Source organism: Opisthocomus hoazin, chromosome 8 (assembly GCF_030867145.1).
Source record: "Opisthocomus hoazin isolate bOpiHoa1 chromosome 8, bOpiHoa1.hap1, whole genome shotgun sequence".
Taxonomy (NCBI): domain Eukaryota; kingdom Metazoa; phylum Chordata; class Aves; order Opisthocomiformes; family Opisthocomidae; genus Opisthocomus; species Opisthocomus hoazin.
Genome location: NC_134421.1, coordinates 36,115,380 through 36,142,792, shown reverse-complemented (window position 1 = coordinate 36,142,792; position 27,413 = coordinate 36,115,380). Strand labels below are relative to the sequence as shown.

General features: G+C 45.7%; 1 protein-coding gene across 2 annotated transcripts in view; it reads left to right on the top strand.

Annotated features, from left to right (window-relative positions):
- The first annotated feature begins 5,510 nt into the window (after positions 1-5,510).
- SRGAP1 (SLIT-ROBO Rho GTPase activating protein 1) overlaps positions 5,511-27,413 on the top strand; it is a 151,626-nt gene continuing 129,723 nt past the window's right edge. For both annotated transcript variants that reach the window (XM_075428406.1, XM_075428407.1), the window contains exon 1: positions 5,511-5,716. In XM_075428406.1, coding sequence (XP_075284521.1) covers positions 5,650-5,716 — 67 coding nt within the window. In that variant the 5' untranslated portion in view covers positions 5,511-5,649. The remainder of the gene's footprint in view (positions 5,717-27,413) is intronic.

Genomic DNA, 27,413 nt, shown 5'->3' with positions numbered 1-27,413 from the left:
CCAGGGCTGAAATCTTACCTTACTGAGACAGAAGGATCTCTTTCATGTCAAGTCAGTGATTTCACCTGGAAGATTTTTTAATCTGTGATGTGGACAATTCTCCACTGGATTCAGATAACTATTATATGCGTTTGAACATGGCAAATTGGCTGTATACATACACGCACGTACGCATGCAGATGAGCACACACACATATACATGGGTTACCTAATGGTATTTTTCCTGAATCCTCCTCCAGATGACAGGCCGACAGGATTACTTTCCAACGTGACTGCACATAGTAAATGGACAAACACAGTCTGCATGCACTTAGCTGTGTATTACATTCAGGAGCAAGGGACTATAAATAATAACCATATTCCTAATAGACTGTTGTTAACACTCAGCATATTACATTTGGGTTTTGTGAAGAGGATGTCATTCCTGTCTTATATGACCCCTGCTTATGATAGTAAGGAAAACTGGAACAAAAACCACACTAAATGAGGTATCTAAAAGAAGTTAACTGTAGTGATCACCAGCAAGGACACGCCCACCTCTCTTGATTGACTTTTGAAGAAGGTTAAATGACTTGGTTGAATGACTCATTTAGATTAGGCATATGACTTTAGTTGCCTAAATTTAGGTGTATGAAGCTCACAAAATGGCCACTCAGATCATTATGTCCAAAAGAAAGCCAGCAATTGCTCAACAGACTAAAACAGTAATCTGAAGCAGTACGCAGTAAATGCCTAGGGCTCAAAAATGGTTATGGACCCAGGTACAGCGTGAATTTAAAGCACATTACCAATTCTGCATACTCCACCTGTAGACACTCTTACTGTGAGATAAGAATGCCTTTTCTTCCTTCACTGTGCTTCTGGAAGAGATTGTGTCCACAGGCCCTCTCAATCAACACACCCGTGCTAGTGGTCAGAGTGCTGTTCCTGGAAATGAAAGGTTAGTGACAGCTTAGGCTCACACAGAAACTCAGGTGAGGGAAACATCTTCCGAACTACTGAATTTTGGAAAGCCTGTGATCTTCACTTCATTGCTGCGAAGGTCCAGCTGCATGCTTTAGAGTCACTCGCTTTCAGGTCACCCAGGGTGAAGCCCCTGCGCTCCTGCAGCCTGTGACAAACCCCATAAGCCCAGATTTCATCTCCCTGTCTTGGGAGTTTTTCAGCACAGAGCAGCATTAAGTGCTGCACTGGCTGGGGGCAGGGGAGAGAAAAAAAGCCTCGCTGGTTTTGTATCTTAGATAAGCAACTGTATTTGCTAAAATAATCTCATTCCCAAGCAAACAGATTTGATTCTATAGAAATGTGCATCTTATCAGTGACAAACATTTGAACAAGCCTTTGAATGGTGCCTCTTACTGATTTTTCAATAACAATCAAATGTTTCATTGTTTCAATTAAAGCTTGGTCTTTCATTTACAGACTTACTGTACAACTGTAAAATGACTGATTGACTGCAATTATAAAGCAAGAGGAATTATTTCTATCTTTTTTCAGCCTAAAGAAAATTAGTGTAGGGTTTTCTTGTTTAAGGAGGTCGATGCATTTCATTCTGTGCTCACAGAGATCAGCTCGGTGATATTCCAGCAATCACTTATATGGTCTATTTTTATTAGCAGCACAAGAAAGCAAATACTGCACAGCTCATCAGGCTGTGTAAATGAAATGCAGTAAGGAAGTTCTCAAGCAAGCAGAATCCAGCATGCCCGTGTTCTTCCCTTTTTGCACTGAGTGCATGAAGTATTGCAGGAACTGGTCTCTGTGTAAACACGTCTCTGTTTTATCATACATAATTCAGGATTTCCAGTTCCCTGATGGAGTAGATTATCTAACTCCATATGCTGAGGTACGGTCCACAAACCCTGCACCAGTATTGTACCGCTGCAGTACCCTACAACACTGCATTATTGATACAGCTCTGCCTCTTGCAACAACATACGTGCTCCCAATCAGCTCTATCCAAATACTTTCTAAATGCCTACAGCGTCCTTCCTGTCAAGACCTGGATATGCTCTACATGCTATAATTTAAGAGTTCACAAAAGACCACTGTGGATAAACAAATGTTTTCAAGCACCATTCACGGGTGTGCAGGGGTCCACGTAACAAGACTGCTCCACAGCTCTAGCACTTGCGGCTCTTGAAATTGATGGGAAGTCTGTGGGGAGCTCCTTGGGAACAGGTCTCAGAAGACAGGGATTTCTGTACTAATCGTCCGCGTCCTGTAAGTCACCTCAAACCTGGCATCGCAGAGCCCAGGCAGGGTCTGTTCCTCTGCAATCGCCATCCTCGCAATGGGATTGCAGGCTGTGTAAATCAGTGTGGAATTGAGTCCGGAGACTTGAGCTGCCACGAACATCTTAAAAGATTACACCCATGTAATAATGTACAATCCTTTGCCAATCCCTGAAGAAGGGCGGGGGGGGGAGAAATCAGATTTCTCAGACAGCTCAATGCTGACCGTCCTGGAGGCCAACCCTAGCTCAGGGATCCAGAATCTGCACAGCTCTGAGCCTGGCACGCTCAAGCCAGCTGGGACACAGGTCCACCCTTGGTCAGCGGACATGCCACGGACTCGCAGCCCTGAGCCGAGCGGCTGAATGCAGGGAGATCAATCTGCAGAGCCAGAAGATGGCTCCTGCGTCTGCACAGGAAATTGCCTTTGCAGAGAAACAGAAATGGTCCCTCTGCAGCCTCCGGTTTGGCTCTGTGGAGCCAGGCCCATCCTCTGGCTGCAGCATCTAGTGCAGGGAGAAGGGGTGGTGTAGGCGTGGGCATCCCCCTGCACTCTTCTCCTGGGGAGAAAGATCTGGGCAGTATCTCCCAGCGTAGGCTGTGGGGCAAGAGAGGGCCGAGTCCTTCAGCCTCCAGGAGAGGAGGAGGCAGACAACTTTATGCCTACACCTCCAACCACATCTCGGGCATGGTCTGTGAACCCAGCTCCTGGACAAGGGAGATGGGGACTGGCGTGACTGGAGGTGCCAACCTGCGCAGCCGCAGCCAGGGCACGAGGGGATGTGACCACCATTCTCTGTCTTCACCAGTTGCAAAGACACTGTGCTCTGCAAGACCAGGAGAGACTCACAGCTAACTTCCAGCCAGTGCCCCCTGTCCCTCGGGAATGCAGCCCACTGTCTTGTAAATCAGCCTGTCCCCAGCCTAACAGATGGACTGGAACAGCCAGGAGGCAAGACTTGAGCATCAAAGGCTGAGATGAAAATCAGAGTTGGGTGGGATTACCGAGATGGCTGCTCTTTTGAGGCAGGGCTTCCTATTCAAGGGATGTAATTTGACCATCCAGCTTGGAGTTAAATTGGCTTCAGACAATAACCTCCAATACTAAGATTGCTTTAGGCGATCTGAATTGGGATCAGTGCTGGAAAGAGATCATGCTGGGAGAGCAAGAGGAAGAGACATTATAATCTTAAAGAGATCAACACGGGAAGAGAGGAAGGAGAACAGGAACCCTGTTACCCTGATCCTGTAGCGGGGGAGAGCACGGTACCTCTCGAAACTGAAAGACGAACTGCAAAGGACAGGTGTACACTTACTGCTGAAAGGCAGAGGTGTGGAAGTGAATGACTGCAACGCTAAGGCAACACATTTATAAGAATTAAATGTAAAGACAAGCAAGAATGTCAGCATGAGTACAGTAATTGTGCCATTTCCCTCTGAGAGCCAGGTTCCCATAGCACTAAAGCTCAAATCCAGACAAATTACTGGGTACTTGAACTTTCCCAGCAGCGGACGATCCCACCGTTCAGATCTGTTTATCCTGAAAAGTCAGGTCCTGGCGGTGTCAGGACCAGCTGTCTAGGATAGGATCTCTGGGCACTTTCGCCACACTCACCATACAGCAGCCACCTTTGGAAACTCCTTCTGAATGGTTCGCAACTCTGCCCAATCACTCCTGGACACACACCTGATGCCAGCAGAGCCCTCTGTGCCTCCAGAAAGTCCCCTGCCTGCCTTTAACCTCCTCAGAGCCCAAAGTCTGCAGCTATGGCCTTGGGGTTTGGCTTTTGGCTTTGACCCATGAACGACTGCCACATTCTTTGCCCATCACAAGGCAGCAGTGTCCATCACTCCGCTTCTTCCACGTTTTTTTTTTAGCAAGCTCTTCTCAGGCAAAGGCTGAGTTTCAGGGCAGCCAGGGGAAAGGGCAAGGATTGTGCAGCCTGGGTCACATCTGACTCCTTTTGCAGGTGACTCTCCAGCTTGGAGCCCAGAACCGAGGAGCAGTGTGGCTGCTGGCTCTGTGAGCCGCCGTGCTCGGCTCCTGGCACGCGCGACCTCATCTCCTCCCGCAGAGCCGGCAGCCAGCTTGTCCTCCGCAGCCCCGAGGGCCCGAGCCAGGTGCCAGCTCCGCAGGCAGAGGAGGCGGCTGTCCCCATCGCTGCTGCAGGCACCCAGGGGCAAGGGCACACCTGGCTGCCTCTCCCCTTGGTGACCTGCCCCATGCTCCACTGCCGCTGGCCAGGCTGGAGTCCGTCCATCCATCCCCGTGACGCCGACACGAACGCGCCCGTCTGGCAGGGCGGGAGAGCCCTGCGCAGGGGTCCCGGCGGCCCTGCCCTCCAGGCCCAGCCGCACCCCTCGGGGAGCAGCGGCAGCCGGACCGGCCGTGCTGAGGCACCCGGCTCTCCCCTCAGCGCCGGCACGGCCCAGGCCCCGCTGGGGACGCGTCCCCGGGCGCCCCACCGCCGCCGCGGCCCCTCTCAGCGCCGCCGCGCCCTGCCTCCGGGGGAAACCGGGTCCTCGGAGGACGAATCTCCCCTCCCCGAGCGGCCTGGCAGCGGCGGCAGCGCCGGGCTTTAACTTTCCCCGCCGGATCAAGGGCTTTCTGTCCCCGCGCCGCCGCCTCACGCTCTGTCCCCGGAGGGCACCCGGCCACCACATGCTAGCCGCGGGGCGCCGGCCCCTGCCCTCCCGCTTCCCTCCCGCCCCGCCGGGCCTGCTAGGCCTCCCGCCGCGGGGCAGCCGGGTGGCGGGGCCTGCGGTGGGCGGCGGCCGCGCTCCCGCCGCGGCTGCCGGCAGGGGGGGAGGCGGAGCGGGCGGCAGCGGGGCGCGGAGGCGGGCGAGCAGGCAGGGAGGAGGGAGCGGCGGGAGGGCAGGGAGAAGTTCATTCCCGGAGACACCTCTCCAGGGCGTGGCGGGGGTGTCGCCCCGCGCCGAGCAGCGGGCTGCGGGGCTGGGACGTGCGGCTCGGCAGGAGTAACCAGCGCCCCGGCGTACGGACCGAGCGCGGCCGCCCGCCCGCCTGCTCCCTCCTTCCCTTCCCCCGGTGCGTGAGGAGAGGTAACAATGGTGGGGCGCAGCCGCCGGGCCCCCGCCCTCGCCTAGTGGAAGCGGCAGCCCCGCGGCCAGCAGCAGCCTCGCCCCGCCCTGCGGCGGCCCCGGGCCGCGGAGCGCGTTGCTGCCGGTGGCGGTGCCCGGAGGCGATGGTGCCCGCGCCGGGGTTAGCCTGACCGCCGCCTCCCCGCCTCCGCTGCCGGCGGCGCTGCCCGGGGCCGGCCGCCCCCGCCGCCGCGCTCGCTGGGGCTGCTGGCCGCCCGGCGCAACTTGGGAGCCGCTCCGGGAGCAGAGCTGGTGACCATAATCAGCTGAAACAAGGAGAAGAAGGGGGAGAAGCGGAAAGAGCAAGCGGATAATGTCAACCCCGAGCAGATTCAAAAAGGACAAAGAGATTATAGCGGAGTATGAAAGCCAAGTGAAAGGTAAGCGCGGGGCGGCGGAGGAGGGCCCCGCCGGCCCCTTCCCCGGGCTGCGGGCCGAGGCCGGCCCCACCGCCGCCGTCCGGTCGGTCCCTGGTACCCGAACTTCGGGGCGGCGGAGGGGAGCGGGGCGGGGGGGGGGGGCGGGTGTAAAAACAAAAAGGGGGCTCGGCGGTTAAACGGAGGCGAGAGACAGTAGCGAAGCATGCCCCTTTCTTAGGGCGCTTGGCCGGTGTCCCCCACCCGCCCTCCCCTCAGGGCTGCCGTTTCCCCGTTGCGCTGTAGCAGGCGGCTCATAAAGAACCACCCTTGGTTGTCCTGCGAGCCCTCTCAGCCATCCCAGGAGGTATTTCAGCCTCGCGTCGCCCGGCTGTGTCGCCTCCAGCTGCTGTGCCAAGGACGGACCCCGGCTTGTGCCGCCAGACCCCTGAGCTCCCGCTCCTCACCTGGCGCTTGCCCCTCTGCCAGCGTCTTGGGTGGGACAGAGGACGGGAAAGCGGCGGCGTGGGCAAAGGGCGATGGGTCTGCCGGCACGCATCCTTGTCTTCTGGGCGCTGTCGGGGAATATATTGCATAATTCACAAATAGCAATAAATCCAAGCTTCGAGGAGGGACGTGAACCTGAAATGCGGCGTTTAAAAAGCTATGCGACACCTGAACTCTGTTTATTGAAATGGTGTGGGTGTGCTCTTTATATACGTGAGGTGGACCCTCCCTGATGCTCCCCATGGTCTGCGATGTGCAGAGACAAAGCGTGTCCCCATGCAGGTCTGTGGGCTTGAGGAGCCCTCCTGCCCTGCACGGGCAAGGGCTGGGGAACCTTCGAACCGAGGTGTCTGAAACGGAGCGGGGAGGAACCACTCCTCAGCTGCTCAAAGATTTGTTGACTTTCTGTGATTGCACAGTATTTTGTCCTCTTGCTTGATCCTGCGAGATCAAATTTTCAAGACAGTTCTTGGAGTTTCGTTGGGGTTTTTTCCCCCTCTGTAAAGGGAAGAGGTAGTTCTTGAGTTTGCTTCTTCCAAAGCTTAACTTTTTGTGAAAAAGACCTGTCGCCAGTGAAAGTCTTTTGGAGTCCAGGAAGGGATTTAGGCTTAAAATAAGAGACCTGCCAGACAGGTGGGCAGTGAGGGGTCTTCTCTGAGCTGCCAGGCAGGCCACGCTTCAGGTGTCTGTTTGACGTGGGCAGGGCGGAGACAGCTCTCGCGTAGCCCCTGTATTCACTGACATTGAGCCCTTGGAGGATCGGTGCTTCTGCCTCTGTGTAGAGATGGTGCAGATTTGCCTTGATCACTGAGCAGAAAAAATGTCCAAAATCTTTGCAGAGTGTGCAGACGGTTCTTTGCCTGCTCCTAACACGATTGTTACGGGCTCAGGCTTTATTAACTACAGCCAGCTGCTATATAAGCCGTTCTTTTCTTTTGAATAATGGAGGAAAAAATACTGTGCCCTTCAGCTACATATATCAGATCATTTAGTAAAAAACAAAGATGAAGGTAGAAAGCACCTCTGATAACTTGGCTCTCCTTTGGTGTCATGGTCCTCCATCATACTTGCAGAAGGACGTGGCATTTGTAACCGCAGCCGAGTAGGAATTTTGACTTGCTTTTGCTCCTTTGTGGTGATCTGTGGTGTGTCTGACCCCGACTGCCTCGCCTGAATTGTTGATTAGCAGCTGTTTCAAAAAGTATGCTGGGCTAGAAACTGTAGTCAGAGCTTCTTTAACCAGCATCACTACAATTGTATTTCAAGTGGCAAGAACTGTCTCTACTGAGACACAGTTCTCCCTGATGCTAGCTCTGTGATACTGTAACAAAGTAGTGATACCATTGTGTGATACCCTGAAAATCTTTTTGATATTGGGGGTTTCAAGGGCTAAGGACTCAGTCCTAATTAGCCAGCAGTGTAACTTTAGGGGAATGTGTGTGGGAAAGGCAGGTCCCTATATACTACCTGGAATTTCATACATTAGGATAGGAGAAAGGGTGTGGCCAAAACGCTTTTGCTGCTTATGATTTCTGGTGTTCAGTGGCTAGCTGATTTTTCACTGCTGACATGTTTAGTTGCCTGAAGGATGTGGACAATTTGGCAGCAAACTGGCCATTTGGGGTCCTCTGGACAGGCGCGTGCAAAGGAGTGTAACACCGCATATATCGCTTACCTTGTTATGAGGTTGCACTGAGACCCGCATGCTGGATACCAGTGTTAGTGATTCAGAAACCATACCACTGATGTGTGGATTTGTAAATCCTGTTTTAAGATGTCTGGATATTGATATGGATTAAAGAGCTGCCTCTAATGTATGTGGCCTGTAGGGTATGTATGTGGTGCCATATTTGGAAATGAGGATTTAACAGTGCCATTCTTCACATAGCTTTTCTGCTCTTAACTCCTCAAATAAGGAGCAGTAACAGATGTTAATTGTTCTGCCTGATTCCTGGGTGATGTAAACTGGCGTCTTCTCCTTGGCCTTTTAGCAGTATCAGTAGATTGGCTGTTGCTTTAGTGGAGGTCATGCAGGAACCGTAGAAAGCCTGCAAATGTTACCTCTTTGTCAAACTGAAGCGGACAAGGTACGTCTGACTTGTTGGGCAGAACATCTTACCACACATTTTCTTGCAATGTCCCTATTCTTTAGGCTTACTTCTGTCAAGAACTGTCCCAACTGTAGTGGTAAGGGAATTGTGTTCACTTCCCTGCACACGATATGGAAAACAGAAGGATATTTCTTAAGGATGTCTTAATACTGAAGTTAGATCTCTCTAGATGGATACCTGTACCCATTGTTTTGGGAGATGTAAGGATATTATGAAGACGTAGGTATCTTAATGTGTAGACATAAAGGTGTGTGGGAAGTATTGCTTGGTTCTGTAACTCTTCTTTGTTGAAAGTGAGCTGTCTTGATACACTTCAGTTTCAGTTTGACCTTGTTACTTGATAATGTTGCTGAAGCACCTACTTCTCAGCAATGTTTCACTTTGTAATGCAAAAGCTTTAGGAAAGGCATCAAGAGCTTGCTTATTCAAGAACATTTTGACAGCTCCGAGGAACAATTTATATTATTGTTGAAATTGCTTGGGCAATGTGCCTTGTAGACTTTCTGCAGCCTGTATTGGATTACTGAATAAAATTCCTTCTTAAAATATCCCTGATCATCCAGACTATCCATTGTATGTGTGTTTTTTCTGAATAATGTGATAATTTTATAGGGCCTCTGAAGTCATTAGAGATGGGTTTCCTACCAACCTTGCAAGTGGGGGGGTTGTTACCACTAGAAGTAGAAAGCAGAGGGAATACTGTTTAAATGAGCAGCAGGCTGGTGATATAGTTAGGAATTGAGTATTAACTTTCTGATACATGACACTACTTTGATTTATACACAACATTCCTTAACTCAAAGCTCAATTGACTGTTGTAGCCTATTGTTACCCTACCTTTTGTATTCTGAGGACCAGCTGCTCCTTGGTACTGCTGATAATGTAAAGTAGTGTCAGTTGATAAAGTTACTGAGCAATCTGCAGTAGTCAAGAAATACCCATACGAACATCAGAGGATGCTGTAGTATGTCAGGTGTGGTGAAGGGTGAACTAGTGAGATCTTGAATACCTGTCTCACTTCAGAAATCTGTCACTCTGGAGAAGAAATGTGTAGTAGTAGCAGAGGATTGGGAATGCTGCTCAATAGCTTTCAGACCATTCAAGTGTTAAACAGGCATGCTTACCTTCTTAAGACTTGTAATTGGTCTTCCACGCACAGGAAAATTATGCTTTGGATGGGTAAGCATTGTGCTGACTGGTTGTCTGGGCCTGTCTGTTCAGTGAGACCCTCTGTATGGTTTGAACTGTTGAGGATCTTTGGAGTTTAACAGCCTCTTGGCCTTCCTATGCAACCGCATCTCTAACTGGAAAGGACTGAGGGAAGACCTACTTAGTTGATTCCTTTTTCCACCTTCCATTTTCCAGTTGGAAGTGACTGTGTGGAAATATAAGCCCAAAACCAGCTTTGTGACAGGAGACGCTTCCCTAAGATCAACATTTGCATGGTGGTATTCAGAACAAAATACTCCTGTTTTTCACCAGAACAATTTGTTAGCACTCTGGATTACATTGCCTAATTACTTTTTATGGAAAATTAAAATTCTAATTTGCAAAACTGAATTTCAACTCTACTTCAGATTAAACCAATCTAGAATTAACAACACAAGCCTCTCTGAGGAAAGGCCGAGTTCTGAAATACAAACTGGGTTGACATTTTAGTAAACTTATCATATAACTGTTTTGAAAAAAATCTTTGTAATGAAAAATTTGGTGCCTTGGATGATGCCAGAATTCTCGAGTTTTATTTTGAAAAATTCTGGTGAATGGGTGCCAGTTTCCAAAGTTCAGGTTTATGAAGTGTGGTTCTGTAGAAATTTTTCTGATCAGAGAACTTGACCACGATGAGTTTTGTCTTATATGGAGAAGATATTGTTCTCCATGCTGCTGTTTCAATTGGAGTTACGTGTTGTTCAAGAGACAGGCTAATGAAGGATAGTTCCTTGCCTTTTTCGCCCACTTCTTTCTTCCTGCTCTCTGATCCTTCCCTTCAAACTTCAGTTGTCCAGGTGGATGTTAATGAGTTTGTAGTTGGCTATGCAGCTGGAAGGGGTATCTGCAGGTTTAGAGAGTTCAGTCAGAAACTGAACAGTCTTTCTTCTTTTTTTTTTTTTTTTAACCTACGTATATTCAGTACTCTTATCACAGCTTTCGTGGAATGAATACTAAGGAACTTGTTTTAGTTCAATCCTATGCACCAAATTATTTGCGGGGTGGAGGGAGTCCTACAAAAAGCCTGCTTCCCAGAGGTCCTGACTGAGGTTTTGGCCTCTTGGTCCTTCTATGTAATTGAAGGAAAACATGCCTTTTCATGGTACCTTTTTGAAAATATGGCCAACAGGCAGGAAAGTAGACTTTTTTCCTGGTTTGACCACACACTGCAGCTGGTGTCTCCCAGCACTGCAGTGAAACTACGTTTATTATTTGACTTGAATTTAAAAGTGAAAAAAGTCCTAATTGCTATAGCACACGTGAAAGAGCGAGCAATGAATGGATTGTCTGACCAGTGTTTCTTTCTGGCAATATGGCAATCATAATGCATACTTAATGTGTACGTTTTGTGTATGCTTGAGCTTTTTTTGTTAGTCTCTAAAAAAGCTTTAACTCGCCTCTGACTGAAGCAGTTTGGGTCCTTTTATGATCACTCTTTTTGAACTTTTTTCCTTTTCCAAACATACTTTCTGTGCAGTTTTCCTGCTGCAGAGCAATGCTCTAAATCATGCTAAGGTTCATTTAATTCCCTGCCATTATCTTTTATTGGTCACTTTTTTTATGAACTGAAGTCCTAGTTGCTAATAAAATGAAACTTACAGCTTTGAAATGGCTGCAGTAAGACAGAATGGGATATGAATTTCATCTCATTTTCTGCCTCAAATTTCACTTGGGTTAGGTTTTGCCTTTTGTGAAAACTGGTCTGCTTGTCATTCAGAGGTGATAGATGGTAGCAAGGGAAAAAAGTGGGTCAGTACTGTTGAGACTGGATAAGAAATCCCCCACTGACCATTACACCACCTGTTAGAAATCACTGACCATGACTTGGCAATGCAGCACGTCTAATCTCTGTTTTTCGCAGGGTTGGACGTGCAGGAGAGCACAAATGGAGCCAGGCAGGTGTCAATGGTAGCTCCTGTGGTGCTTGTTCTTCCCTTTACCTTTTTTTCAAGCCCCTGCTACACCTAGCTGTCACACTATCCCATGTCTAACCTTTCTGGTCTCCTTAGTGGAAATTAGTGCTACCTTAACTCGTATTAATCCCTGTTAGAGTCTAATCTACTCTTACTGCTGGGCTTTCACGGAGCAAAATAGGCTTTGGAGTGTGTGGGCTTGGTTCTGTGTATGAGCAATTAATCTAAATGCATACCGGGGCCCCTTGCGCCCTGCGTGCAGCCCCCTCTGTTTCCTGCAGGGTTTAGTCTCATGGCAGCGCTTCCTCCTTGACTGGCTTCTCCCACTTCACCAGTTACTGAGCCGACCCTCCTGGGACCCCGCTGTGCTCTCTGGGCTGAGCCGATCAAGCGCTGGCTGTCTCCGAGGCAAGGCTGGCTGACCTTGCTCTGTGCTGGTCAGTCCAGGAACTGCAAGTCGTGAATAGCCTTGCCTGACGTTATTTATGTCTTTTGCTTCCCTACTTCTTGTCTCTTGGGCACCGTGCCAAATCCCCTGAGGTTCGAGAGACTGTGGGGGCATGTATGTGTAGGTGTATGTAGGTGTGTATGCATGCCTGCGTGAAGAGGCGGAGCAGCAGCTGAGAGCTAGAGGCAGTGGTTGAAGGTGCAATGGCTGGCATCGCTGCTTGCGTAGCGCTGACAGGGGCGAGGCGGGTGGGCTGTGCTGTAGCAGATACTTGGGGTGAAGCACAGAGGGCCATTGCTGAGAGCATGGGACCGTCTCCTAGGTATCAGGCAGAGCTGTCTGCACAGGAAGACTGCTTGCTGCCTGTGTTTTATGTTACCAAGACTATATCTGGCACCAAAACCAAAGGAATTGGTTGTCGCTGCGCTTTTTCCTTTGTTTCCAAGACTTACACAGCTGCTCGGCACAGGCTGTTCGGGCAGTTTGTGTGGTGGCTCGGTCCGGTGGGAGTGCGCTAAGACAAACAATTCACTTTGATCTGTTATAATGGGAGCGGTAATCCTGAGGCACCACTTCCTCAGGAATCTACTGTTTTCTGCAGCTTGTGGAAATTTTATCTTCTGGTAGACACAGAAGTGTGTCACAAGTCAGTTACAGACACCTGGTAGGCTAAAGGTAGTATATTACGTTTTACCTGTGCTCTGCCCACTGATCCATCTTGTCCAAGCAAAATGCTGGTATTCTCAAGCCATTTTCTGTTCGCTACAGCTTAGTAACTGAGCAAGGAAGATCTCTCCAAGTAGCCCCTTCCCTTTTCTGTGCTCATGTCACCTTTTCTCAGGCATATACCTGTACAAATTTCAAGATGCAGTGTTCAGTCTTGCATCATAGAACCCACTGGAAACCTGGATTTTACCTGGAGGTGACGAATTGATAAATCCTGAGAATGAGATGCAATCTCTTTATGGACAATGAAGAATACTTTGGAAATAACCCCAGGCAAACATAATGTTCTGTTTCCAAGAACTGGCTTGTGTGTGGACATGGCCATGATTTCACATTACTCTTTGCTAGTCAGTGAGTGCAAGCATTACAATGAATAGTTTGCCTTGTCTAGAAGGAGAAACACTTGGTTTAGTTCATGGCTGGCAGAGTAAAATAATCCCAGCTCTCATTGCATGCTAATGAGGTAGGTGTTGCAGGTGGGAAGAGAAGGTGCTCTTTATAGTCTTTCACTTGAAACGTTTGGACAAGAATAGGGCCCAGCCTCCTATGTTGGAAAAATCTCTAGGATACAAACACCAGCAAAACCACTAAATGCTCTCAGGAAATGCTATGGATAAAGTGTACGCTTTATGATTTGACTCTGTAATAGTAATAACTGAAATGAGTTAAGGACGACCTGTGTCATTATCTTCTAACTCTATCCAGTGCAGGACAGTGCAGTTGACCTAGTTTTAATGAAGTCCCTCTGAAGGTGTGTGGGTACTTGGCTTGCATTTACCTTGCTTGTAGCATCCGGGGGCGTGCTTTTAATTATGGAGGAATGAGAAGGGAAAAAAGTTTTTGTCTACCATTTTTCTAGAAAAAGTTTCAGTTGAACTTGCTTAGAAACATGATCATGGATTCATTAGTTAGAATATCCCTATTAACTTTGTTATCTGTTGTTGACCAATAAAACATGTTTCAGTTGCAACCTCCTGAGACTTCCTATTACAGATGTAGAAGTGCTGACGAGCAGGCAAGAGAGCTGTATTAGCATATTAACCAAAACATTCTCAAAATATACTACATATAAAATTCATATTAACCAAAACATTCTCAAAATATACTACATATAAAATTATTTGTTTATTGTTAAAGAGAAGTTACAAAAAATATAATTAGAACACTTATGGCGTAGCATTTCATGTTAACTATATTGGGAATAAAAAGCAAACGCAGCTGGCTTACTGGATGATAACTTCCAGGAAGTAATGATTATAACCCTTTACATAATTAGCTGTTGTGGGAAACGTAACTGACTACTGCAGATTCATGTAAATGGACTGTCCAGACTCCTTAACTGACTCAGTGCTTACTCATCTGAATTACTCCACGTGTAGGATCTGCTAGCAGTTGTTGGTGCTGTTTTGTGTCTAGAGCCTTCAAGATGCTGCTTTGACTTGCTTCTTCCAAGGTATCTGAAGTGGAGTGATGCACACTTTTGGCTTTGCTGTGTCTGTGTCTTAAGCTAAATAAGGAGATGTGCTGATCCCCTTTCACTTTCCAGTGTACATTCTTTCATATGGTGAAAGAAACCAGCGTCTGCTGTTCTAGCCGGTTCCAGAGTATCTGCTTGCTGAAAATCAGAGGAATCTGCTCATGTTTACGGAGTACAGCAGAAGTCTAACAAGATTCAGTGACAGCTCTTGTATGGCTCTGTCCTTTCACCTGACTGTTGCCTTTCAAGCCTTGCTGTTCTCTGCTTTTCCCTTTTGACTCTTTTTTAAGAAAAGAGAGGATAAACAATCTAAAGCATTAGGAGCGTTAGGTCAGAGGTGAGATTATATGTGTTCTTTCAGTACCAAGATGAGCAGGCATCTGAACTGAAACTTTCTAACTCAACAATTAAATTACTGTTTTAGAAAATAATAGAGAAGTTGAAAGCATTAAAAGTCAGTTAATTTTTTTATATTATAGAAAAAGAAAATCTATTATTCCGCTTTTTCTGCTGAAAAAAAAATTAGCCTTTTGTCATTAACTGTTTTTCTTGAAGATGCCAACTATCCAGTAAATAATCTTTTAGGAAAGATTATAAAATCAGATTACCTGAGGTAACAGAAGACTGAACTTGATGATCCACACAGTCCCTTTCCTTAAAGTTATATATTCCTGGTAGTTCAGGACACTGTGTCAAACAACTGTCTAGTGCCTCTAGTCATTGTTCCCCTTGCTTGCTAGATACACTACAATACAAGCCTCTGTGCCAAAACGTGCCGCGACTAAGTTGATGGGCATAAAGTTACTCTTCTTCCTTTGACAGTATTTATGCAGGCATTCAAAAGGTGTAATAAAAACAGGAGAAGTTATCACCCTTATTATAATATAATGCTATAATAATGGAAAGCTAGCGTATGTGTTTTGTGTTGCAAAGGCATGACTAATATATTTAAGAACTTGATTTCTTAATTGACAACTATGCTGTCTTTGCTGCCCAACAGACTAGTTGAGGTTAAGACCCAATATAACTGGGTTGTATGCGTTATGTGCCTTTTTTTAAAGCTGCCTTCATGTATTAGTGCTTTCCTAATTTCCAAGTAACAGTGCATAAAATTAGTGAGATTCTTGATGTCATGACAGAAAACAGAAGAAAAGTGTTAATCTCCTCAGCTACCCTCGCACTGCAGTCACAGCCACGTGCGGAGTGGGAGAAGGTCCCCTGTGCAGAAGAGGTGAGGGAGCCTGGTGTGGGTAGCAGGTCCCCCCCGGCGAGGGGCTGCTCTACTCCCGGGTGCTGTGGAGGGGCTGGGCGGCAGCGAGTGCTGTTGTGTGCACCCGGCATCGCTTCTTCCCCGGCAGCCTGCTACGAGCAGGCTGTGTGCATCTGCGGCTGAGCTCATCGGATTATCATTGACTGTATTGTAATCCCTTAATTGCCAGCCACTTCTGATGCCATGATGTTGTAGTTGTGGGTCAAATCCTATGCTTCTTAAGCACTGCTTCAGCTGCTGTCTGTAATTTTACCTGTGGGGTGGTGGAACGCACTGCCCCTTGCAAACTTGATTGTATGGCCTTATCAGGAAACAAGCAGCCAGGAGCATCTCAGACCGTCCTGTTCCTTGTACCTGACTGAAGTTACTGACCTTCACCGGACTCTAGACAGACAGGTCTCTGTCAACAAACTTGTTTAAGCCAGAACCTATAAATTAGGAATATGGAATAAAATGTTACTTTTTCAGGTTTCCATTGGGCCTGAGAGGTTATGGGGTGTGAGATTTGGGGGTGTTACTGTTTTTCCTTCAGCCCTCCTTTGAGACTTCTTACTGCTTCAGGTGTCTTCTGCCAAGGTTTTAATGCGTTATCATGATAACCATTCTGAATAAAGGCACCTTAGGGAGGTACGGTATCTGGTCTTGTGGAGATGTCTCTGGTACTTTAAGTAAAGAAAAATATGAAATTGTTAATGGAAAAACTGTGGACAAGAAAAATAGCCTCTATTTGATCAGGGCTTCAGCACTGCTTCTACCTGCTAACACAGCAGAACAAGGGGAATTGAATATTGAGTTATATGTGGCTTTGGCTGATGGTACCTGCATACAGAAAACTGGAGCACCTTTTCCTTGTGAGACTGCTTTTATGTCTAAAGAAAAATCTGGCGAGGTATATGTATGTTGCACTAGGCGGGAATGAGGCATGCAGTACTGAGGGGCTGCTGAAAGAGCAAAGATAACTCTGACCACCAAAGACCGAATAGCTGACGTGTGTAAAATTTGCTTAGCAGCTTTTGCCTGTCTTTCAGAATATCTCTGGGAAACCTTTCTGAACAACCACTGGTAACTGGTTTGATAATGCAGAGCAAGAAAACCCTCTTTTTCATATCAAAAGGACAAAATCAGTGAAAATAAGGGGCAAAGTGTAATTCCTCCAATATGTACCACCCTGACTAGGAAAGTAGTAGGTTCCTGGTGGGAGGGAATGGGCTGGCAGAGGGACTGTTCAAGGGGATGCCAAGTGCATGTGCCTTGCTGGTGGCCTGCCAGTCAGTTCAGTGTAGCTCTGTGTCATTCCCTAGTAGTTGCAGGGTGGCCTCTGTGTAAAGGGAAAGGTCTCTGCTCAGGTCTCAGAGAACAGACTTTCAGGCTGCAACAGCAGTTTTCACGTTCTTCCGTGTGGGCTCAGAGAGGCTTAGGGTGGAAAATATCTCGTGGGATTAAATCCATAAAAGACCTCCAACTCCTGTGTTTGCCTTTCAGATCCCATGTTTAGTTCCCCTTTGGCTGCTGTCTCACTTCAGAGGTGTCAGTGGGTATGTTTATGCAACTGCATATACTGGCCTACATGTTTATTCTGCAGACTGTTTGCAGGAGTTATAATTTGAAACACAGCATCTCACTAACATAGTTCCCTTATTTATAGACTAGAAACTGCCTTGCCTCCAGCTGACAGAGGCAAGAATAAGTGCCGGCCCCATCCATGCTGATGTCATCTGAGTTGCTACCAGAGAAGACCTAAAAACGTTAGCTTCTTTTGCTGAGCCGTGTGGAAATATGTATGACATTTCAGCCTGGAATCTGAGGAGCGCATCCTTCCTAGTGATCAGAGCGTTTGCACGAGGAGTCTGGTTTCACACCTTGGTACCTTGATCTTACTCAAAAGTGAGTCTTGAATCCAGCTCTCCCACCTTGCAAGTGATGACTCTGAGAACTAGGGAACGGAGTATTCTGGGACAAGCCTCCTTGTGTTCTTGTTTGTTGAAGCTCTCCTGCTTTTCCCCAGACTTAATGAATATTATTTACAGGGTGAATATGAATCCATTGCCTGGCAGTTAGAGGAGTCACCTGAAAGATACGGGTCTCGCTATGTATTCCCGCAAGTTTGTGTTCCTGCTCTACTTCTTTTTTAAAGAAATGGAAAAGGGGGAGGGCTGTAGGATTGCAATATTTGTGTGACCATTCTAAATTGAGAGATTTACTTTATTAATGTGGAAGGGGAAGTATTCAGAGAATGCCTTATTTATTCATTGCATGTGGTCATACAGTACACAGAAAGAAACCCAACCCTTTCCTTTGTATTGATTTTTAATCTTAACGTTCTGCCAGCGTTTAAGGCAATTTTTGGCAGATTGTCTCTGGTTTTGCACACAATCTGTGAAAAAAATGTTTGTTCAGAGGTATTTCAAAGGTTCACGGATGAATGGTTGTTTGCAGGAACTTGGCTCCGATGACTCTTTCTGCAGCATTCCCCTCACGCAGCATATTCAGTCCTCTGTCCCATGGCAGTTCTGCTCCCCAGTTGCCCGAGTTGCAGATTGACAGTTTTCATTGCAGCCACCAGAAACTTACTCTGCAAATATTCCTGACTGACTTCATATCTGTGAAGAGTAGGTTTGTTTGGTTTTTTTTGAGGATGGAAAAATTACCTCAACTGATGTCTAAGGAGGAAAGAAGAGGGGTGGGTCTGCAAATACTACTGAAGCAAGCCTGCAGTTGTTGGTTAAATAACAGTGAATGTTTTGGGGTTTAGTGACTAGAGGTGAAGGATTACAGTGCGTTAATATAGCTGTGAGAGGAGGGAAGCCTGAAGAACTCTTTATCAGTCAAGGCAGTTGATCAGGTTATTTCCTTTGCAGAACTGTTTTGGAGGGCAGCAGACAGTACTTCAGAAAGCCAGGGTACTTGTAGATATTGGGCTTTACTTGGGCGTATTAACGTGCTACTTCAGCTGCATGCGGTGAAGTCAGGTTGTTTGAACAGCTGTATGCAAGGTACCGTAGGTCAGAATCAGGCAAGAAGATGGAAATGATGGAAATGTCCAAATTCTTTTCAGCATAATTTAAAAAGAGGATTTAAGACGACCCTTCGGGTATGTTTCTGAATTTGTGCACTGGCATATTTTTTGTTGGGCAGAACAATTTGTTCTTAATTCTGTCCTGCACTCCACTTAGTTACGCAGTAATTTATCTAGCTATTCATTTGATTACTTTAAAAAAAAATTGTAATTGACTGTAGTATTAAATTAATAGCTAATGCATCCTGAATCAGTAGCAGTTCCTACTGGATAAGAGGGTGCTTATAAGCTTATTAAAGATACTGTAAATAAGGAGATAGTTAGGGAACTGAAGTTTCAGTGAAGTCTTCGCATATATTCCAAGTGTTTATATGTAATCTGTTGTTTTCTTAGTTGTAACATCTGACATGCCGAGCTCATGCTGTTTACGTTATGTGGCCTTTTTTTTTTTTCCTTAGTATTGCTTGTGTTAGGATATTTGAAAGTAAATTTAATTCCAAATACTGTTTTTTTAGGTAACATTTCTGCGATTACTTTTTTCTCAGTTCATAGGATATCTGTAGTATGTGAGGTCGTGGTAACTACCCCTAGTTGAGGAACCTCCGCCTTGCTTGTAGGTCAGTTTGCAAGATGCTCTGCAAGAGAGGCTTTCAAGTTACGACTTGCACATTGTATAGTGCAGTGGGGATTCAGACCTGGTGTTAGGATCATATGAGTCATTATTCCTATTACACTGTGTTTATAACCTTGGAATTACCCCTTTGAATCTCATCTCAAGGGTCCATGATTTTAGGAAGATGTATGTCTATGGACCTGACATAGTGAGAAAAACACTTTTGGTGTCTCCTTCTCAAAGTCTGGGACAAGACTCTGCTCTAACTTGAGCAAGAGCACTTAGAGTGAAGAGAGATCATAATTTCAGGTGATTGAATGCACTGACAAGAGTCTCCAGAAGTGATTGAAGGTAGCCATACTCAAATCAAAAACAAGTACAGAGTTCCTTGTAATTTGATGCAGACTTCGCAACGCTGAATCAGTATTGACGAAACTGGTGTTTCCCTTCGTGAATTTTGTTTTTCCTGTAATGACTAAGATTTTTGCTGTCATCTGGTAATTAGTCAGGTCTCCTTCGCTTCATCTTGCGACTTCCCAGGAGGTGAGGTGGGCCTTGCAGAAGCAGTGCCCCACACAGATGGGCTGGAGCCAGAGCTGGTCAGCACTGCTCAAACTCCTCGGTTGTCTGTAGACATGTCTATTCTCTCTAATGAGCCTTGGCTACGGGAAAAAGCTTGAGACCCACTGCGATAAAATTTCAGTCAGTTAAAAGTGTTAGGCTTTGTAAGGTATCCAGTGCTCTGAATAGTTGCTCACGAATGCAGGGCTGGAGGGATGAATGAAGTGGTATTGCTTTTACAAGCAGTATAGTAGCTGCCATGTGCGTCCTGTTGTCTACAGCCGCGTTTACTTTACACACACGAATTTGTTGATCTCACCAGAGCTCTTAACCTTCCTAGGGCTGCTAATCTCCACGAATGTCTGCAGGATTGAGCTTAATTTTGGCATGGAAATATGCAAAACAAATGAATCAAACTGTGAGTCATCGTTTTTTACAATAAAACATTCTGACCTAGTCCCACAGTCCACGTGCCTGGCTAATCCTTGCCTGAGAGCTTGTAGGATCTGACCCATGCTTTGGGAATCCTGACTGCTAAAGTGTAGCAGAGACTGTACTGAAACAAAGGAAATGTAATGCAGAATATACTGAAGCAAAGCAAGAACGGTCACCTGATTCAGCTGCAACTCTCAAGATAAAATTAAGGACGGTTGTGGACAGGATTATGCATACATTACAGAATGTTTCAGTAGTACTCAGGATGTCTTGTGATAACTGCAGTGGAGATGTTTTTAATTTACTGGATGTTGTTTTCCTTTTTTGCATATTGCTTGGATAAAGAATGGTGCAATAAAATAAACTCACTTTTAAAATTTAGTGGGGGCACTGAATTGTGAAGGTAATGAAGATAAATGATGTGCATGTCACTTTCACGTCTGCCCTGTAAAATGCAAAAGCACAAACATAGTAACCACAAGGCTTTTTTGATATTTTAATCTTTTAAACCTTTGAAATGTTGGTGTGCTTGAAAGCACATTGGTTAGTCTGTGCTGTCTCATATTGTGTTCAAAATCATAGCAGATAAAGGAAGAGTGATCAGAAAGCTTAATGCAGTCAGAGCGTCACGACCTGTTATGTAAAGCGACATTTGGCAGGGCTTTCCCAGCTGCTGTAAATGAATGTTAACAACATTTTATCGGCTGCTTTCTCTGTCTGTATTACATAATCTGAATATTTATGACCCTGTTAATATGTTTAGATGTGAAATTGCAGTATTGATGGAGTGAAGGTTTCATAGAAGATTGAATGGGGAGAATGATTTTTGCCTCATGAACAAAAGTTGTATTAATATTAAAAAGCTTTGAGTTCATATGAAGCTTGAAGTTCATATTGAAGTTTGCTGAACTGCTTTACAGATGTGGCATGCTATTTCCCTAAACATTGTCATAGAAAAAGTACTTTGGTGACAGGATAGTGTTGCTGAACATCGTGTGTATCTGTATGTGTATAAAATACAGAGCACTAACCAGAAAGTGGTGATTTTTTTTTTCACTTTTAATGCGAGTCCATGAATCCATAATGATGATGATACTCTGTAGCCTTGAACAAACATAGCCAACCTGTGGATCATAGACCAGACCCAGTTTATCACAGTCACCCCCATCTAGAGAGCTACACCAGGTAGGATTTTGGGGCAAACTGTGGGCCAAGTTATTATTATAATGATTTTTTTTTTTTCGTGACGAAGATCTTGCTGTCTGCCCCACTTCCTCACAGCCCTACACGCCCGCCTTCTCTGGTGACTAGATATACTGTGGTCTTGTGACTTGAAATGCATGTCACGTAATTAAGGGTGTGTGTGCACCACGTTATGTGGCTGGGGACTGGCTGCAGATGCTGTCCCATTACTGAATGCACCCTTGCCTGTATCGTGATTGTACTTGGGATTTGTGGGAAGGTAATATGCTTGGTCAAGAGATGAATGAGGAGCTGTAAGGCATTTCCCTTGAGAGCCTACTAGATTATATTATGCCCCTAAGCAGAACTGAACACCACTGTTTCAGTAGACATCTGGAAATTTCTAGCAAGATGATGTTCAGAGGCTTGACGCTATTGTGCTCAGTGGCTCCCACCTATGGAATTTACAAGCGACTTTGGTATCATGCCTCTTTATTATTCTGCAGGATAAATAGCTCGGGTAGCTAGAAGCTCGTGTCTGCGGGTTGCCTCCAAAAAACTGAGCTGGAAAAGTCAGTCATGCATTTGTTTTGAGTGGGAGGAGGTTGTTGGTCACTTTTATCTTTGAGTGCAAACTCTATGGCCAGCCTGAAAGCTGCTGTCCAACGTGTCTTGCCACTGATTACCAGGGCTAGAGTTGCTGAGAAATGCAGCTGTTTGTGGAGGTCCCTTTTGTTTACGAAAGTCTTATGTGTGATACTGCAGATCCTGTGGTGTGTTCTGACACTATACTTAATTTGGGGTAACTCTGTCTCTTAATGGTCTCTGCTTTCACCCTTTCCACAGTTCAAAACTCATGGTACTGGAGGCAGCTGCACATAACTGTTAAGCACACAAAATGTTAGAAATGTAAAGATAAGTGGGTATGGGATGCGGAGTGTTAGAGTCAGGAAAGAAGTTTAGATTAATACATATTTTTAATAGTATTTTGTCCCCAAGCCAGTTTGTTATAGTTACTGCAGAGCTCCAAATGGATTGTCTTCCCTTGTGGTGATTAGAGATTTAAATATGTATTGTTATTCTGGGCAATGGTATTGAGCAGTCAAGTAAGGTTCATAATAGAACAAAGAAACCTTTAATTACGACAGGAGTTTCAACTGCATTCTTTATTGCTTTGTGTAAGAGAAACTTGCATTAAAACTGATAAATAAATAAAACAATGGATGAGGTGGAGGAAGTCTGGAAGAAGCACATCTGTTTACAAAGTTAAGTGCTGAGTTTACAATAAACCAGTAATTTTTACTTGAGAAGCTCTTAAAATAAGATTCCCTTTCTCCACATCCCTGAGCATCAGAGTCAAGATATTTTAAGGAAATATTTTTCAGCTTATTCAGTAGCTTGGTTTTGGGTTTTCTTGCATATTTTAATTTTTCATACAGGAAATACCTTTATCGCAATGTAAAATTAATAGCAATGTTTATACTTTTACCATATTTGGGTTTTAGGTCTGTACGTGCATTGTAATTGCATTCATCCCTTGTCTTTGTACTTAGTTTGTGTGATCTAAATACAATGCAGTATTTCCTTTAAGCATGAAGAATGACAATAAGTTTGTTCTGGTCTGCTCTGTGTTGCAGAGGCCTCGAAGTCAATAACCTTCTGCGCAGCCTCAGCAAATTGCCAGTGTGCAATAAATTATAAAACCAGGACCTTTAACGAATAATAGGTAGCAACTTCAAGGGTTTGTTAATTTTCTTCTGAAATGACCTTTTGGGAAAAATACAAACTATAGTCTTTTCCCAACAGACACTGGTAAGAGGAAACCTCGCAGATTTGAAGCTGGTTCTCTTTTTCACCGGCTCATCTAATGTTTACTGGTTTATTACGTGTGATGAGACAATGGAATAATCTCCTGGTTTAAACGAGTTTTTTAAAGGAACACCTTAAAAAGATGGTTGTGATGAAGCTTTGGCCATCTGTCCCATGCCTGTCCTCTGCACTTTATATGCCAAATCCAGCAATGACAAAAGACCGCTGTTGTCTGGGAAACGATTGATTCTGCTCCTTGTTTGGGTAGAAGAGCTCTCAGGCATGGTTCAAGATAGTCCATTTCCATAATTGCCTATCTCTGGGTATTTTACAGCCTCCTGCTCTTTCCTATCAAGAGAGTGTTTTACAGAACAAAATCCATAATGTCTCTTTAAAGGACCTAATCAAAACCCGTTAAATTCAGAAGAAAGCTACCATTGACTTCAGGGGACTTCTGGAGAGGAAAGGCATAGCCCTTTGCATTAAATAACTGATGTGATCTTCATTGGTCAAAATTTTAGTTTGTGGGCTATTCTAGAAATACAACATTCCAGTTTTACCGAGTGAACAGTAAACTCCATTTCCAGTGCGGAACACAGTGCATCTTACTTGTTGAGGTGCAAAGGTTACTTCATAGCAACAATATACTTGGAACTTTTTTAAATCTCCTGCAGTGACCCACATCTTGCATCCTCTTTTCTGCATCCCATACAAGTAATTAATTTGCAGAATAAAGCTATTGTCCTTCCTCCCCTTGGAACAACCTCAGCTGGCATGTGGGATCCTTTACCAGGAAGGAGAGGCAGGGACACTGCATTGCGTTTATAGAATGTGCTACTAAATGGCTTTTCCTGTTGCCTGACTTGATCATGACTGGTTCTTGTTTGTCACAAGGATCATAACCTCACATAAGGGAGATACGAGTAACTTGAGAGTGGAAATTTAAAAAGGTCTTTTTTTCCTGCATATCAATTAGTAGCCGTTGCCTCTTGTCCTCTCCCTGGGCATTACTGAGGTAAGTCTGGCTCCATCTTCTCTCTTCCTCTCCCCTGTCCCCCATCAGATATTTTTACACATTAAGATCCTCGTTGAGCCTTCTCTTCTCCAGGATGAACAATCCCAGCTCTCTCAGCTTCTCCCTGTATGTCAGATGCTCCAGTGCTTTAATCAGCTTTGTGACCCTTTGCTGGACTCGCTCTAGTATGCCCATTGTACTGGGGAGCCCAGAACTGGACACAGCACTGCAGGTGAGAGCTCACCAGTGCTGAGTAGACAAAAAAATCACCTCCCTTGACCTGGTGGCAACGCTTTCCTAGTGCAACCCAGGAGGCTGTTGGCTTTCTTTCCCACAAGGGCGCATCGTGGACTCATGTTCAACTTGGTGTCCCTCAAGACCTTTTTTTTGTGTGTTTTTGCCAAGCTGCTTCACAACCAGTACTGTGTACTGCTGTCTGGGGTTGTTTCTTTGCAGATGCAGGACTTTGCATTTCCTTTTGGTAAACTTCATGATGTGCCTGTCTGTCCATTTCTCCAGCCTGTTGAGGTCCCTTTGCATGGCAGCACAATCATATGGTGTATCAACTGCTCTTCCCAGTTTCGCATCATCTGTAGACTTGCTGAGGATGCACTCTGACCAATCATCCAGGTCATTAATGAAGATGTTAAACAGTACTGGCCCCAGTATCAGGCACTAGGGTACACCACTAATGACTGGCCTCCAGCTAGACTTCATACTGCTGATCACAAGCCTTTGGGGTTGACAGTTCAACCAGTTTTCAGTCCACCTCAGTGTCCGTTCATCTCGCCCATACTTCTAACATTTTTTTCATGAGGATATTGTAGGGGACAGTGCTGAAAGCCTTACTAAAGTCAAGATAGACAACATCCACTGTTCTTCCCTAATCTGTGAAGCAAATAATGTCATTGCAAAAGGCTACCAGGTTGGTCAAGCCTGCTTTTTCTTTCATAAATACACACTGACTACTTGAAATCACTTACTTGTCCTTAATGTGTTTGGAAATTATTTCCAGAATTACTTGCTACTTCACCTTCCCTGGGGTCAAGGGAAATTGGCTGAGCTGTAGTTCCTGGATCTTTCCCCTTTTTCTTGTTGAGAATAAGAGTTACATTTGATTTTTTTCTAGATCTTAGGAACCTCTCCCAGTAGCTATGACCTTTCAAAGATAATAAAAAGTGGCCTTCTAATGGCATTAACCAGCTCTCTCAGCATTCATGGGTGTGTCCCATCAGGTCTAGTGGACTTATGTATGTCCAGTTTGCATAAATGTTCCCTAGACTAACCCTCTTTTACCAAGGGTAAGTCTTGCTTGCTCCTGACTTTCCCACTGGTCTCAGGAACCTGAGATTGCCGAAGGCAAGTCTTGCCACTAAAGTCCAAGGTGAAGATGGCATCGAGTACTACATTTTCTCTGTCCTTTGTCCCCATGTTCTCTGCTCTGTTCAGCAGTGGCTCCACATTTTTCCTTAGTCTTCCTTTTGTTGCTGATACACTTGCAGAAGCCTTTCTTGTTGCCCTTCATGTCCCTAGTCAGAAGCAACACCAGACAGGCTTTGGCTTTCCTAACTTTGTCCCTGCATGCTTGGACAGCTTCTCTGTATTCTTCCTGGATTGCCTGTCCCTGTTTCCACCTCTCATATGCCTCCTTCTTACGTCTGAGTTTTGTCAAGAGCTGCTTGTCCAACCATACAGGCATCCTGCCACTCTTGCTTGACTTTCTGTGCGTCAGGGCGGACCATCCTTGAGCTCGGAGGAGGTGATCTGTGAAAATAGCCATCTGTCCTAGGCCCTCTTCTCTCCAGGACAGTATCACATGGGCTTCTAGCAGGTCCCTGAACAGACCAAAATCTGCTCTCCTGAGGTCCAGGGCTGTGATCCTGCTATTTGTCTCCTTCCTTCCACATAGGATCTTGAACTCCACCACAATATGGTCATTGCAGCCATGACTGTTCCAGCCTTCACATTCCTGGACAGTTCTTCTTTATTTATGAGTATGAGGTCCAGCAGAGCATCTCCCCTCATGGGCTCCTTGGTCACCTGTGTCAGGAAGTTAGTATCGGAATGCTCCAGAGACCTCCTGGATTGCTTGTACTGTGCTATGTTGCCCGTCCAGCAGTTACTGGGATGGTTAAAGTCTCCCATGAAGACTACAACCTGCAAATGTGAGGCTTCTTCCAGATGCCTGAAGAAGGTGTCATAGTCTACTTCCTCCTGACTGGGCGGTCTGTAGTGGACACCTACCACAGTGCTGCCTGTGTTGGTCTGCACACTAGTACTGATCCGTAAGGTCCCAGCTGGCTCATTGTCCATCCCAAGGCAGGGCGCCATGCATTCCCACTGCTTTCTGTCATAAAAGGCAACTCCCTCTGCTCCCTGTCCTTCCTGAAAGCACCTGCGTCTGCCCATTGTAGTACTCTGGTTGTGTGGGCCATCCTGCTGCATCTCTATGATCCTGATGCGATTATAGCCCTGCAACTGCAGTCAGACCTCTCATTCCTCCTGTTTGTTCTCCACACCCCAAACGTCAGTGTACTGGCATGTCAGAGAGGTATCCCAGTCATGCTGATTTCGCAGAATAGGTGTGAGCTTCCCGCATGATACCGTCCTGTAGGTACTTTCTTATTTCTGTGCATACACTTGAAGTGGTTGCCCTTCAGCCCTGTTTTGTGGATTACAAGGTCTTTCTTATCCACATTATGCTGGCCCCTTTGCTTGTCATCCTGGTCTACTACTTCCTCACTGGAATGTGGTTGTCTTTGTCCTCCCCTGTTGTTCCAGTACAAAAGGTGTCCTCACCACGTTGGCCAGAGATCCTTTTGCCACCAGCTTATGTGGGAATGGGATACAGGGATTCTTATTACATAATGGTGGCATTATGTTCTTGATGAAGTGAAAATACATTGCACGAGCACACTCAAGGACTCTACTGTAAAACGTCATGGTATATTCTTTTACCTTAGTTACTAAAACTTTCCCAGCTATCTCATGCAGATTTCTACTTCCTCTACCCCCCTGCCTTCTGGACAAGCAGCGGGGAAAAATTTGGGGGTAGTTTTTGCTTGAATGTGTGGTTTTTGTTTTTAAGAAGCATTTTCTTTGGAGAAATGCATATATGTTACCTGACCCCAACCAGTTAAAGATTTCCTGAGTCTTCTAACAGCAGTTTTCAAGCTTGCCTTCAACCTGGAAGAGGTTTTCTGTGCAAAATGGCACTGCTTACTCTACCTACAGGAGAAAGGAAGACCCTGATGCCCTTCTGTGTCTACTAATTTAAAGCCTGCCAACTTTTACCCTGCTCACCCACCCAGACACACAAGGGAGGGTACAGAGTAAGGGGGTGGCCTACAAATTGAGGGGAACTTTGGAATCAATTGCTGTCGTGTCTTGATGGCTTTCTGTGTTGCTCTTCTGGAGACATTTTGTCAT